At 42.2% G+C, this 14007-nt stretch overlaps 1 protein-coding gene across 1 annotated transcript in view; it reads left to right on the top strand.

Annotated features, from left to right (window-relative positions):
* Positions 1-13998, top strand: part of met (MET proto-oncogene, receptor tyrosine kinase) — a 105569-nt gene extending 91571 nt beyond the window's left edge. The window contains exons 17-21 of the mRNA XM_034204589.1: positions 4185-4366; positions 5468-5577; positions 6185-6350; positions 7170-7306; positions 11823-13998. Of these exons, the coding sequence (XP_034060480.1) occupies positions 4185-4366; positions 5468-5577; positions 6185-6350; positions 7170-7306; positions 11823-12132 (905 nt within the window). The 3' untranslated portion in view covers positions 12133-13998. The remainder of the gene's footprint in view (positions 1-4184; positions 4367-5467; positions 5578-6184; positions 6351-7169; positions 7307-11822) is intronic.
* The last annotated feature ends 9 nt before the right edge of the window (positions 13999-14007 follow it).

Genomic DNA, 14007 nt, shown 5'->3' with positions numbered 1-14007 from the left:
CGGGCTACTTTTTCACCTTTTTTCTGGCCCTCCAAAACCGAGGTTCTTACCGGGCCAACAACCGGGCTGAGTATGCTAAACTGAGAGAATCGCTGGCAAGGGGGCTACAACTACAACACAATGAACATATTTGACCGTGATTTAATTGTAATACACGTTTCAAAATGATGCCGAAGTAACAACATACTGATACCGGTTAGTAAAAACCATGAATTAATGCTTTGACCAGTCTGCAGACAGACGGCAGAGAAAAACCTTTTAAAATGCGTGTTTTCTAAATGGAGCTTGGCTAAGCTAACGCATTATATGCTCCGACCGTCCACACTCACAACAACGGCCTACAAACATAAATAAACCAGCGACTGTATTCACCATGACACAGACAGTCTGTGGTTTGTACTTGTTTAACTTGTGTCTAGTTTCTTAACAGATATGAGGAGCTGTGAGCTCTGAGTGCTAACAGCTAACGGCTGTGTTGTTTTTCTGTGTTTCGCATTGAAGATGACGTCACGGCTCCGGCTACACTGCGTTACTATAGTTACTACCCCTGCTACTAAACTGTAATGGAAACGCAGCATAAAGTGAGCCTGGCCTATCAAGGCCTAACTATACCGTACTAAGCCGTGCTAGGCCCTGCAGTGGAAATGCGCCTTAAGTCCTCTAAACTGATGCAGTGTGATTTGGTGTACTGCATTCATGAATAACTCCTTGTCAGTAGAAGATATTTGTCCGTTTTACTGGGGAAATAAAGGGGTTTAGTGTCTTTCTAAAGACGTTTTGTGATAAAAGAAATGTTGCCAAGATATATACAAATATGAAATACAGGAAGAGTATGATGGAATACTATAATATAACAAAATAGACATTTAAAAGTTGGAGAGTTGTGCAGATTTGAAAGAGGTAGAATTGTGCAAAAATAAACAGAGAATCTTCAAGGTTCCCAGTCTGATCACACGTAAAGGCTTTGTTATCCAAAGTTCAACCAACGCCTTTAGAAATAAGGCAAAGTGACACTTAGTCTTCTAAACTTATAGAGTGTGCTGTTTTTCTGCAATGCTTTGCCTCAAAACAATATTAATGTCACACATTTGCATCCATAACTCCTTTTCAGTACAAGATATTTGGCCGTTTTACCAGGGACATTTTGGGGTTTTAATGTCTTTCTAAATGTTGCCAAGATATATATATATACAAAAAAGAAATAGATAAGATAAGAGGTACTTTATTTATCCCAATTTGGGCCATTTTTATGTTGCAGCAGCATAAAAAAGCAATGCATTGCACAAAGTAGATTCAGCCACACGCCTTTTCGAAAATAAGGAAATTGACCCTTTTTCCTCTAAACTGTGATATTGTGTTGCTTCTCTGAAATGATCTGCTTCACATCTATCTGTGGCAATGGTCCAATATTAACTTCATTCCTAAAGATAGGCGGACATGTTCTGACAATCACCATGCAGGTTCTTTGTGTGTTTTGTATCTCAAAGCCTGTTTTAGTTCTGGTTCCCATACATACTTAGATGACAGGACCTTATGTTCAAATCTGGAACAGTACGCAGATTGAAAGCAGACACATTTCCCGGAAACTGTTATGCTCTGCAATACCATGCACACATGTTCAAATATCAGATTCAGGTTATTTTATTTGTACCCATAGGTCGATTTGTAAATATACATATGGTAACTACATTGTTTTAAGATGTCTTAAAGGTCCCATGTCATGCTTTTCCGGTTATCACCCGTCCCCTTGTGTTATGAAGCTTTTTCTGCATGTAAACGGTCTGCAGTCACAAACCCTCAAAGTACACCCTGTAGCGAGTAAAACTCTAACACAGAAAATACCTGTCTATGCTGCCCCAGAACGCCTCGTTGGACATTTCTCTTTTTCTTCCTGGGTACAGTGACGTATTTCGGGTATAGTGACGTAACGTAACGGCCCCGCAGATTTGTCCAAATGGACCAATCTGCGGAGCCGTTACATTTGGACCAATCCGCGGACTTCCTCACACACACACACACTCGGCGGGACGTTGCGAGGCTCACTGCTGCGAGGAGCGGGACACTGTGAGCTGGCTCACTGGTGTGGGGTCGGCGAGACAGCGAGACACCGCGGAACTCAGCCTGAGCACGCACACAAACTCCCAGCCAGGCTGCGGGTGTGTGTGTGTTTCGGGCTGGGTTTCGCTGTGTCTCGCTGTCTCGCAGACGGCCACTGGGCTCACAGAGAGGGGGGGGGGGGCAGGAATTTATTTTAGTGTACCTCAACAATGGAATTATGATCAGTAGAAATGGCCACGACATGGGACCTTTAAATACCTGCAGTTACAATTGTGGGGGTAGTTTTTTGCTCAGGAACTGATTTTAAGTATAACTAACTTACAGTATGTTGCTGTATTTGCCTCTGGATCTTAAAAATGCTTTCAATTTGATAACTGCATCCAAAGCCGTCGTTATGTCAAATCTAAGCTAAGATTTACCCAAAGTCCTCCTTCAGTGACATTTCACATTGTTTTTTCTTTAGTAACCCTAACCCTCACAACACACCTTCTCCTTGTCCAAACACATCCACCTCCTCCTACATCACAATAAATGTCCATACTTAATGCAGGATATCACAACGCTCCAATAGCATTAAGGGTCTCATCTCATCCTCTCTGGGCGGATGGTGATGAACGAGGGTCCGATGGCGAGGACGGCATTAGGGTCTCCTCTAATCGTGTAACCTGTCACATGACCAGGGAGATTGATGCTGCTATGATATGGAGAGGGAGGGGGGGTTAGGTCTAACTGCAGGGGTCCTGTCCTCTGGGATTTGGGACCTTTTTATTAGGTTTAGTGATTTCTCCGTGTCACTGGGTCTTTTGTTATATCTGAAAGTGATGCTTTTTACTAAGATACATAGTTGAATATGGATTGTTTTGGAGCTGGTTATGGTTTGTATAACTTAATAGTGTTATGTATTGTCTTGCTGGTTTGTATATAGTAATTTGATCATAAGTTTTGGCTAATTTGAGTCGTTTTTAGTGCTTCTTCTTGATGCACCAGGTGATTTGGTATTTATTGGAGAGGTGATTAGGCCCCGGAACAAAGGTATACACATTTTTCTACGAGGGAAAAGCCATTCTTTATATGTAGGGAGGCGTGTGGCGCAGTGGCTTGTGCGTATGTGTTGGTATCAGGGGCTCACAGGTTCAAACCCCACTGCAGTCAGCATGTCCCTGAGATACTTCACCCCAAATTGCTCCTGTGGGGATTGTCCACAGTATTGAATGTAAGTCGCTTTGGATAAAAGCGTCTAACATGTAATGTAATATGTTTGATTGTTGAAACCTAAGGAAAATCAACCGGATAAACAAAATAATCTTTGGGGTTTTGGTTTAACGACACCTCGCGTATGTAGACAGTACTTCCTCAGTGACAAGTGTATGATAATCGCCCAAGAATATTAACATTTCCATCATATGGCGCACGCGTAAATACATTTTCTTTAAGGACAAATCACCTCTTTTGTAGACAGTACTTCCACAATGAGGAGTGCATGATGGAGCATCCGCACAGCAATGATGTCATTTTTAGTGAACAGATTGAGGCTCTGAAATCAGATGTCATCTCTTTTCCGTCTTTGGGGTCGAGCCTCAGATGAAGAGAGTAATCAGATTACAGCCGAGGCAGAGAGGCAATCTGCAAAATGGGGGTCAGGTCGGGGTGAGGACATTCAGGAAGGATTGTCCACTCCACTTGAGTCTGAAATATATTTTTAGAAATACTGTACCTCAAAAAAATCCCCAAATCATCAACAGCACTTTGTCCTTTACTTGCTTTCAAACTAATACACATTTTAAGAAGATGGCACCGACATACAGATAATAATATAGAAAAACAATGAATGGCAAGAATCCCCCTCTTACAGATTCACTGTGGATGGTGTTCTTTTCACACATGTTTTACCATTACATTCCCTGCAAGTTTGAAATGTACTTCTCCTAATCGTCTTTTTTCATATCAAGGTATTCATATAACTATCATCTACAAAAATGTTTTGTTCCATTTTTTATCAATGTAATCTCAGATCTGGAGGGGTGTCCCATTTTGTCCACTTTTTCGATCTTTCCCATCCATGTTGTATATGCCGACTGTTTCCTCATCCACAGAAAGTCAATGCTCTTCTCTCATGATCTCTAAAGGCATCACGGACCTGGAGGAGGTGTCCCAGTTCCTGAAGGAGGGGATCATCATGAAGGACTTCTCCCACCCCAACGTGCTCTCTCTGCTGGGGATCTGCCTTCCTCCGGTGGGCTCCCCCCTGGTGGTACTGCCCTACATGAAGCACGGAGACCTGCGCAACTTCATCCGCGACGAGGGACACGTACGTACCACAGATACATGCATGCACTCTGCGGGGTCCTGCAATTCATATTTAAGATAGATAGATTCCCTTTATCGTCACTACACAGAGAAATTCCAAACATTCCCGATGGCGCGATCACACATAACAGACAGTATAATGTTGACAATACAAGAAAAAAGCTTTTAATATATAATATATAAAGTGGCTATAACAAATATAGAGATGCACACTGTGGAGTAATTGTGTGACTATGAAATGGTGTGCAAAACACTGATTGTCTTACTAATGAAGGTGGTGTTAGACAAAAGCAATCGATCTCAGGATGCTACATTAAGACTATCTGGTAGAACACTTTCACATTGTTTTAAATACTAATACAAACAAGTAAATATAAACTACTGTTGGAGCTATATATATCTCTTTATATTATTTAATAGTTTAACATTTATTTTCTTGCTGTTTATAGTGTCTATTATTATCATTTATTTATATGTATTCTTAGTTGACTTCATGAGTTAAAGTAGTTTCTATGCTTTTATTTTGAAGGCATGTTTTGGGCACTGGGTGATTAGAGCACCTGGTGTAATTGTATATATTGGAGACAGGTGGTGGTGGGAGCCAGAGCACTAGTAGGCAAACGGTTTTTTACCAGGGTGTTTCAAGCTACACAAGGGAAAGCCATAGGAACGGCTTAAGGAGAAGGGATATAGGAAACCTGTTCGTTGTACTTTGTTATCGGAATAAACTGCACAAATGGAGAATCTTGTCTGGACCTGCGTAAGATCTGCTAACTAGTGCCTCAGCGCCTGTATTATTTTAAGTTAATTATCTGTTTTATTTCTATATGAAACTACTTTACTATAATTTTCAATCATGAAACCTATAGTTCATCCTAGTATGTGTAGTGTAATAAATTATCTTTTGTACCTTATCATATATTCTAACATCATAGCAGGGTTTGCTATGCCCTGCATTTTGTAACAGGGTATTACTGTATCATATTTGTCCTGTCACAATTGCATCTGAGATGTCCAGTAGGTCCTGAATAAGTTATTTAACGCAGCACATGTTGAAATAAAGTCATTTAAAGCCCCCTGACGGTTCTTCCCCCCTCCCCAGAACCCCACAGTGAAGGACCTGATGGGCTTCGGGCTGCAGGTGGCCAGAGGGATGGAGTATCTGGCCTCCAAGAAGTTTGTGCACAGAGACCTCGCTGCCAGAAACTGCATGTGAGTTAACATCTATTCATTCAATGTTAAATGTGTATTATGTATACAGGAGATGAGACCTAAATAGGAAGAAACAAGAACGAAATAAGCCCAGTAGAAAGACATCAAGACTCAGTTAAGTGAAAACCACTTGTGTGAATAGAAGAGATATGAACCTGAACAATGTGAGAACAATAATAATTGTTAAATGGAAAACAAAGTGGAAAGAAACAAAGACAACATTGACCATTTTCTCATTAACTTTTATTTAAAATCACTTTAATTTAATGGTATGATTCTGGAAACTCACTTGTTTAATTTTTGATAAGAAGAAATGGAGGAGGCAAGTAGAAAGACAATCTTAAATTAAGGAATGCAGGAGGAGGAGAGTGTTTGATAAGGTTTGAGGACCACTGTTGAGATATAGAGCGCTCTGAGGGAAGGTACATGGGACCTGCTTTTCTTAGCTACTTCGTGCTATCACTCGCTATCGTGTAGCTATTTCAAACCTCAGATTGATTTGTATTACTTTATAGACCGTATTCAACAATAACCCGCGGTCAAATAAAGAGAAATCAGTTCTTAAAAAGCCACTAAAGTAAATGTATTGATTTATTTCCGCTGACAGGCTGGATGAGAGCTACACGGTGAAGGTGGCAGACTTCGGGCTGGCTCGAGACGTTTACGATAAAGAATATTACAGCGTTCACAACAAGAGCGGAGTGAAGCTGCCCGTCAAGTGGATGGCTCTGGAGAGTCTGCAGACACACAAGTTCACCCCCAAGTCTGACGTGGTGAGGACGAGTTTACATCACGACACATATCACGTAACCACGTTCAATTCAATGCATCCATACAACACAACAACTACAATATGTATCTTCTAGAGTTGGAGAAAGTGAATGTATGTTAAGTGTCTGTGCCTATTTGCTTTTGTGTGTGCTTTTGTGTCTGCTGTGTGTTTATGGGTTTGTATTAATGTACTTTTAATTGTGCATATGTGGTTTAATCAGTTTAGAAATCATGAATCCAAAGTGTTGTGCTCTCCACAAATATAAAAGTGACTATTCCAAAATATATTCCATGGTTTTTTCGGATGCAGGATGTTAACATGACCGGACTTCTTTCTGCAGATTGATATGACTGCACAAAGTCTCCTAATCAGAGCGTCTTTAGCAGCAGTCTGCTATTGACCAATAACAGACTGCTAAATGTCCAAATCGACCAATCAGAATCAAGTATTCAACTTAGCTTTGTAACACATAACATAACTGCTGTCTTGAGCCCTTTTTAAAAAACACACAGATAAAAACTTGTTTGTAGTGTTATCAATCTCACTCAATACCTGTGAACTTACAAGAACAAAAGTGTGCTTTAAGGACAATTATGAATATATATAAATATTATAATCAGAGCGACCAATAGCAGACCGCTGAATGTCCAAATTGACCAATCAGAATCAAGTATTCAACGGCTGTCTTAAGACCTTTTTAAAGACAGACACATGTTGTGTTTATAGTGTTATCAATCTCACTCAATACCTGTGAACTTACAAGAACAAAAGTGTGCTTTACGGACAATATTGAAAGTTAATGTCCTTGTCTTTATTACAGTGGTCGTTTGGCGTGTTGCTATGGGAACTGATGACCCGAGGAGCTCCTCCGTACTCGGACGTGAACTCCTTCGACATCACCATCTTCCTCCTGCAGGGGAGGAGGCTGCTGCAGCCCGAGTTCTGCCCCGACGCCCTGTGAGTGCACACACACACACAGACACACACATTTATAAACATACACCTGTCATTCACCTCCCCCGGCTCAGTTAGTGTGAGTGATATACTGTAGAGCTGCACTCAAACACATCAGGAGGGCAGCAGGGGGGCTGTATAAGCAATGGAAGTCGTAAATAAAATCCACTCGGGTTCAGATCATCCATCATCTGCTGTAGAAACACTCAGAAACACTCTCACTGTGGAGCGCCTCATCACAGCTGGGGGTCGGATAGAAGTCATTTCTCTGCTTCACCGCCAAACAAAGAGACAGTTTCAGAGGGGAATCCAATACCAGTGGAGCATGTTTCGTTATGATTTGTGTATTTTGGTTGCCTTGGTAGTAGGGATGAGGTCACCTTTGTTTCTGGGTTTTGGATTCGTGCCGGTAAAATGTCCTGACATGATTAATTCAACTATTTCAGATGTACAGGTAGCTCTGAACTGAACCTTGGTTACAGTCTCTATGCATGAAATACCTCTACTACGAGTCTTGGGACGATATGAAGATGTGGTGTCCTGATTGTCCCAGCTAAAATATCTGGATGTACGATATTAGCCCGATAAAGAGCTTTTTGAACATTAAAGCATGGAGACAGTAGAAACACTAAATACTCATTTGAACCTGGAAATACTTGAGCATAATAGGGCCTCTTTAAAAATTGCACTTAATAAACCAGAGTCCCTTAACCTTACATCTTGGAAGAAACAATTATTTGTATGTGTCGGTATACATATATGTAAATCCATCTAATTGTCAATCCTAAATGAGGTAATCATAGCGTCTACCTGCATTAATAAAGTAGATATTTGTAGATATTAATTGTAAATCCTTGTATTCTTTAATCAGGCAGTACTTCCCTTCCCTGAGTGTTTCCATAATCATCCTGATAATGAAAATTCTGCAAATATATTCAAAGTCATGATGGATAGACAACAGAAGAAAAACATACACTTATTTAAAGAAATGTCCCTTTAAGTCACAGTAAAGTGTCGGAACAGCAGACCCTTCCCCTCACTCACACACTGAACGGTCTTCATCCATTAAAGTCAGTGTGATGTCATCAGCTCCGAATAACAGGAGGGTCTCTGCCGCACACAGTGGAAATGTGAGAGGAGTGGGAGTGTTCAGGTGAGGGAGGCAGAAGTTCCCAAGCTGTAAATTAAACAGAGACATCAGATGGGGGGGGGGGGTGCACGTCTGCAAACATTCCCGCAATTCTTCTCCGCTGATATTCTCGGGGCGTTTCGGTGATAGCGGTCGCTGCACAGATTACTTCGGAGGTGTTGGCAACGGGGGGCCAATCTGCTTCCTTTTAACAATAATAAGATAGCAGAGGAAGAAGAAGAAAAAATAATATCAAATGATAATAATTTAGAGGCAAGGGTCGAGAGTTTTGTTGCCATTTTGATAAAAATGAAGGATTGATGGTGTGAAAGTTTTCCCTGACACACGTTGATAGTTGTTAGATATATTAAATGAAGGTGCCTAACACCGTGAAGGAGGACAACGTACGGTGCGTTTGTGAGTGTGTGCTGAAATTAACTTATAATATGTATTCTAGCATACAAGATGCAGCCTTTCTGGTTCAGTATTGAAAAAGTGGATAATTGTTGTGTGGTTGGTTATTGCATGAAGGTCTCATCTACATCAACACGTGTCCCCTCTTCTTCATGTCTTTTCTACATCAACATGTGTCCCCTCTTCTTCATGTCTCATCTACATCAACATGTGTCCCCTCTTCTTCATGTCTCATCTACATCAACATGTGTCCCCCTCTTCTTCATGTCTCTTCTACATCAACATGTGTCCCCTCTTCTTCATGTCTCTTCTACATCACCATGTGTCCCCTCTTCTTCATGTCTCTTCTACATCAACATGTGTCCCCTCTTCTTCATGTCTCTTCTACATCAAACATGATGTCCCCTCTTCTTCATGTCTCTTCTACATCAACATGTTGTCCCCTCTTCTTCATGTCTCTTCTACATCAACATGTGTCCCCTCTTCTTCATGTCTCTTCTACATCAACATGTGTCCCCTCTTCTTCATGTCTCTTCTACATCAACATGTGTCCCCTCTTCTTCATGTCTCATCTACATACACATGTGTCCCCTCTTCTTCATGTCTCCTTCTACATCAACATGTGTCCCCTCTTCTTCATGTTTCTTCTACATCACATGTGTCCCCTCTTCTCCATGTCTCTTCTACATCAACATGTTGTCCCTTCTTCTTCATGTCTCTTCTACATCACCATGTGTCCCATCTTCTTCATGTCTCTTCTACATCAACATGTGTCCACCTCTCTTCATGTCTCTTTCTACATCAACATGTGTCCCCTCTTCTTCATGTCTCTTCTACATCAACATGTGTCCCTTCTTCTTCATGTCTCTCTACATCAACATGTGTCCCCTCTTCTTCATGTCTATTCTACATCAACAATGTGTTCCCCTCTTCTTTCATGTCTCTTCGACATCAACATGTGTTCCCCTCTTCTTTCATGTCTCCTTCTACATCAACATGTGTCCCCTCTTCTTCATGTCTCTTCTACATCAACATGTGTCCCCTCTTCTTCATGTCTCTTCTACATCAACATTGTCCCCTCTTCTCCATGTCTCTTTCTACATCAACATGTGTCCCCTCTTCTTCATGTCTCTTCTACATCAACATGTGTCCCCTCTTCTTCATGTCTCTTCTACATCAACATGTGTCCCCTCTTCTTCATGTCTCTTCTACATCAACATGTGTCCCCTCTTCTTCATGTCTCTTCTACATCAACATGTGTCCCATCTTCTTCATGTCTCTTCTACATCAACATGTGTCCCCTCTTCTTCATGTCTCTTCTACATCAACATGTGTCCCCTCTTCTTCATGTCTCTTCTACATCAACATGTGTCTCCTCTTCTTCATGTCTCTTCTACATCAACATGTGTCCCCTCTTCTTCATGTCTCTTCTACATCAACATGTGTCCCCTCTTCTTCATGTCTCTTCTACATCAACATGTGTCCCCTCTTCTTCATGTCTCTTCTACATCAACATGTGTCCCCTCTTCTTCATGTCTCTTCTACATCAACATGTGTCCCCTCTTCTTCATGTCTCTTCTACATCAACATGTGTCCCCTCTTCTTCATGTCTCTTCTACATCAACATGTGTCCCCTCTCTTCATGTCTCTTCTCATCAACATGTGTCCCCTCTTCTTCATGTCTCTTCTACATCAACATGTGTCCCCTCTTCTTCATGTCTCTTCATATCAACATGTGTCCCCTCTTCTTCATGTCTCTTCTACATCAACATGTGTCCCTCTTCTTCATGTCTCTTCTACATCAACATGTGTCCCCTCTTCTTCATGTCTCTTCTACATCAACATGTGTCCCCTCTTCTTCATGTCTCTTCTACATCAACATGTGTCCCCTCTTCCTTATGTCTCTTCTCATCAACATGTGTCCCCCTTCTTCATGTCTCTTCTACATCAACATGTGTCCCCTCTTCTTCATGTCTCTTCTACATCAACATGTGTCCCCTCTTCTTCATGTCTTTCTACATCAACATGTGTCCCCTCTTCTTCATGTCTCTTCTACATCAACATGTGTCCCCTCTTCTTCATGTCTCTTCTACATCAACATGTGTCCCCTCTTCTTCATGTCTCTTCTACATCAACATGTGTCCCCTCTTCTTCATGTATCTTCTACATCAACATGTGTCCCCCTCTTCTTCATGTCTCTTCTACATCAACATGGTGTCCCCTCTTCTTCATGTCTCTCTCTACATCAACATGTGTCCCCCTCTTCTCCATGTCTCTTCTACATCAACATGTGTCCCCTCTGTGTAAAGAGACTCTGAAAGTTTCAGGAGCAAAGATTCTCTCTTCTTTTTGATCCATTTCTATAAAAACCCTCTCTGAAAATGAGCTGATCAGATTTTAGCCCACCTTTATGATGTCATAAAGATGTTTTGTCTTGTGTAACCATTAGCCAATCACCAACCCAAGGTAACCCCCCCCCCCCCCCCTATCACCTGAATCTTCTCCTAGAGCTCCATTGAGTTATTTGTAACCAAATCCTCCCTCAGAGGGGCGTGGGGAGGGGCTCCTTATTTTCATCTAAAGTAACAGACAGAGAATCAGCACTTTGGAAACAGGGCTGAAACAGAGGGGATTATGGGTAATGCTGCAATGACTTGTTTTGGTGTTTCAGCCAATCAGAGACAGGCTCTGGATATATCTGAGACCTGTGATATATTGATGAAAAACAGTATAATAGGAGACCTTTAAGACATGGTGGAAAAACTATTGCAAGGTATACTAGGTGCATGTACAATGATCATTTCCAGTATATAAACCTCTCTTTTAAGCAGTGTTACGTATCCCAGGATTTCTACAATTGTAGCATAATATTCTAAAATGTATATTCATGACATTCCCAAAGATTGTGTGAGATTTGCCTTATTTAGTATGAAATGTGAGAACCAGTAAAAGACGCCTCTCCTCTTCCTCCCTCAGATACACGGTGATGGTGGAGTGCTGGCACCCGAAGCCGGAGCGCCGCCCCTCCTTCTCCGACCTCGTGGCCCGGATCTCCTCCATCTTCTCCAGCTTCAGCGGCGAGCACTACGTCCTGCTCAACACCACTTACGTCAACATCGAGAAGATGAGCCTTACCCCTCGCTCCTCTCCTCCTCCCCTCCTCCTCCTCCACCACCAACACCAACGTCTCTACTCCTCCTCCTCCTCCTCCGACCCTTCCACCTCCACTTCCCTGCCCACTCAATCCCAGTTCTTCTGCCGCGTGGAACGGGAATGCTGCACCTGAGAGAGGAAAACTGGGCGGGAATAGACTCAGAAATTGAGAGGAAAACGCAAAGGGTGATGAAGAACTACTGTATGTACTTGCCAAACACTGTATGCTGAGGAAAAACACTCAAATAAATCTACATAATCGACTGAAATGTGACTTTTTGGAGCATCGCCAATAGACTGAAGTCCTTGTATGGACTTTTCTGACCTCTCATGACCCCGAGGATCATGAGGTCAGACTTCCTGCGTTTTTTACAAGACAATTAGACACAGGAAGTCCTCAAAACGTCACCGAACGCTATCACGAAACACCCAAAACCCTTGTCGGGAGGATATATTTCCTGCTCCTCTGTGGGTGGCATCGTGTGCTCCGATACGAGGACTCTTTCCGCCGTCTGTAATGTGAATGTTTGACAAATGGCCATGTATAGAAAATGTCACATCCTCAAAAGGCCTCATTTGATGGATTGCGATGCCTCGGGTGTGTAACTGTGGAAGTCAATGATGGCGAGGGAAGTGTAGGTGTATGACAACCATCTCTCCTGCCTGTGTGCAGTTCACTGGATGCTTTATTTCTGTAATTACAGTACTTTGGACCATTAGCTTTTACGTGCTTGCAGAAAAAAACTCTCGGTGACTGTGTGAAATCCCCAGGTGTTTCCAAAGAAAAGGGTCCGAACGCTAAACCCTTTTATTGTCCGCTTTATTTTCCTTTCTGGAACCCTGAAACATGTCAAAACCTGAACGCTTTGAGCTTTTCTTTTTAGGGAGTAGGACGAGTGAGAACTGTGTCCTGGGATCACTGTGCGTCCACTTTAAGGATTTAAGGACAGGTAAATGTCTGGTAAAAAAAGGAACTTAGACACATTTGTTTTCCTGTACCAGACACTTAAAAGGTAATGTCAATATTTCGGTGATTTGGATATTGGACAACACTGTCAAATACTTAATTGTTTCCTAAAGATTTGACTCCCAAAATGTCCCTTTATTAGTCTCTCTGTCATCTGGCTTCAAACAGGAGTGTTGTTATCTCACTCTCTTCTAACTCTCTGTGCATTATGAAGAAATATTTTAATGTTAAAAGGCTGTTGTAACAGTGTGTTGCAAATCTTTTAACTACAAATCATGTACAATTTGCACTTATGTTGACTATTTTTAAAAGCATATTATACAGGTTTTCTTTCTAATCCATGCAGCTAATGGCTTTTATTCATTTCTGCCCAGTATGAAAATCACATTCAGATTCTTGCTTGAGACATTAAGGCTGGAGCCACACGAGAACGGTAACGGTCGTATCCGCTACAGTTCTCTATCAGATAGACGGTTCGGCCACACGAGGCCGACAGGGGAACGCAGAGAACGATAACGGGTCCCACGGTGGGTAGATCTGCGGACGAAACGCTCTGGGGGGCCACACGGCTCCGTGTCTACGCCCTATATATGATCATTTTCTGATGACGCAATAGCCCCGCCTCTCCCCACCTCTCTTGCTCACCCCCGTGTCACCCGCGTCATTGCTGATGTTTCGCCAACAACAACAACAGTTTTCCGAGTGTTTGAGCCAGGTCCCGGTATCTCGCAGGACCGTGCACCCAGCAGGTGCCTCCAGCAGAACCCCCCTGCACGGCAGAGTTTGCGTTAGCTGAAATCTAAAATTCTCAGGTCAAAATGTGGCTTATTGTTTAGGTGTCCTTTGACACTCAGGCATATCATTAGCTAGAACTAGCTAGATCTGATCGATATGGTCATAAACGTGAATTAAGTCTAATCGGACAGGAGAGAGAGATCAGCTGCTGCTGGCGGAGAGAAAAAAAGCCCTGCCTCTCCTAACCTCTGCTGCTAAATCCACCGTGGAAAATAAACAGAAGGGCAACCATGGAAACCATGCCCG

The sequence above is a fragment of the Gymnodraco acuticeps genome, unplaced genomic scaffold, assembly GCF_902827175.1.
Source record: "Gymnodraco acuticeps unplaced genomic scaffold, fGymAcu1.1, whole genome shotgun sequence".
NCBI lineage: Eukaryota > Metazoa > Chordata > Actinopteri > Perciformes > Bathydraconidae > Gymnodraco > Gymnodraco acuticeps.
This window is presented reverse-complemented; position numbering and strand designations above follow the sequence as displayed.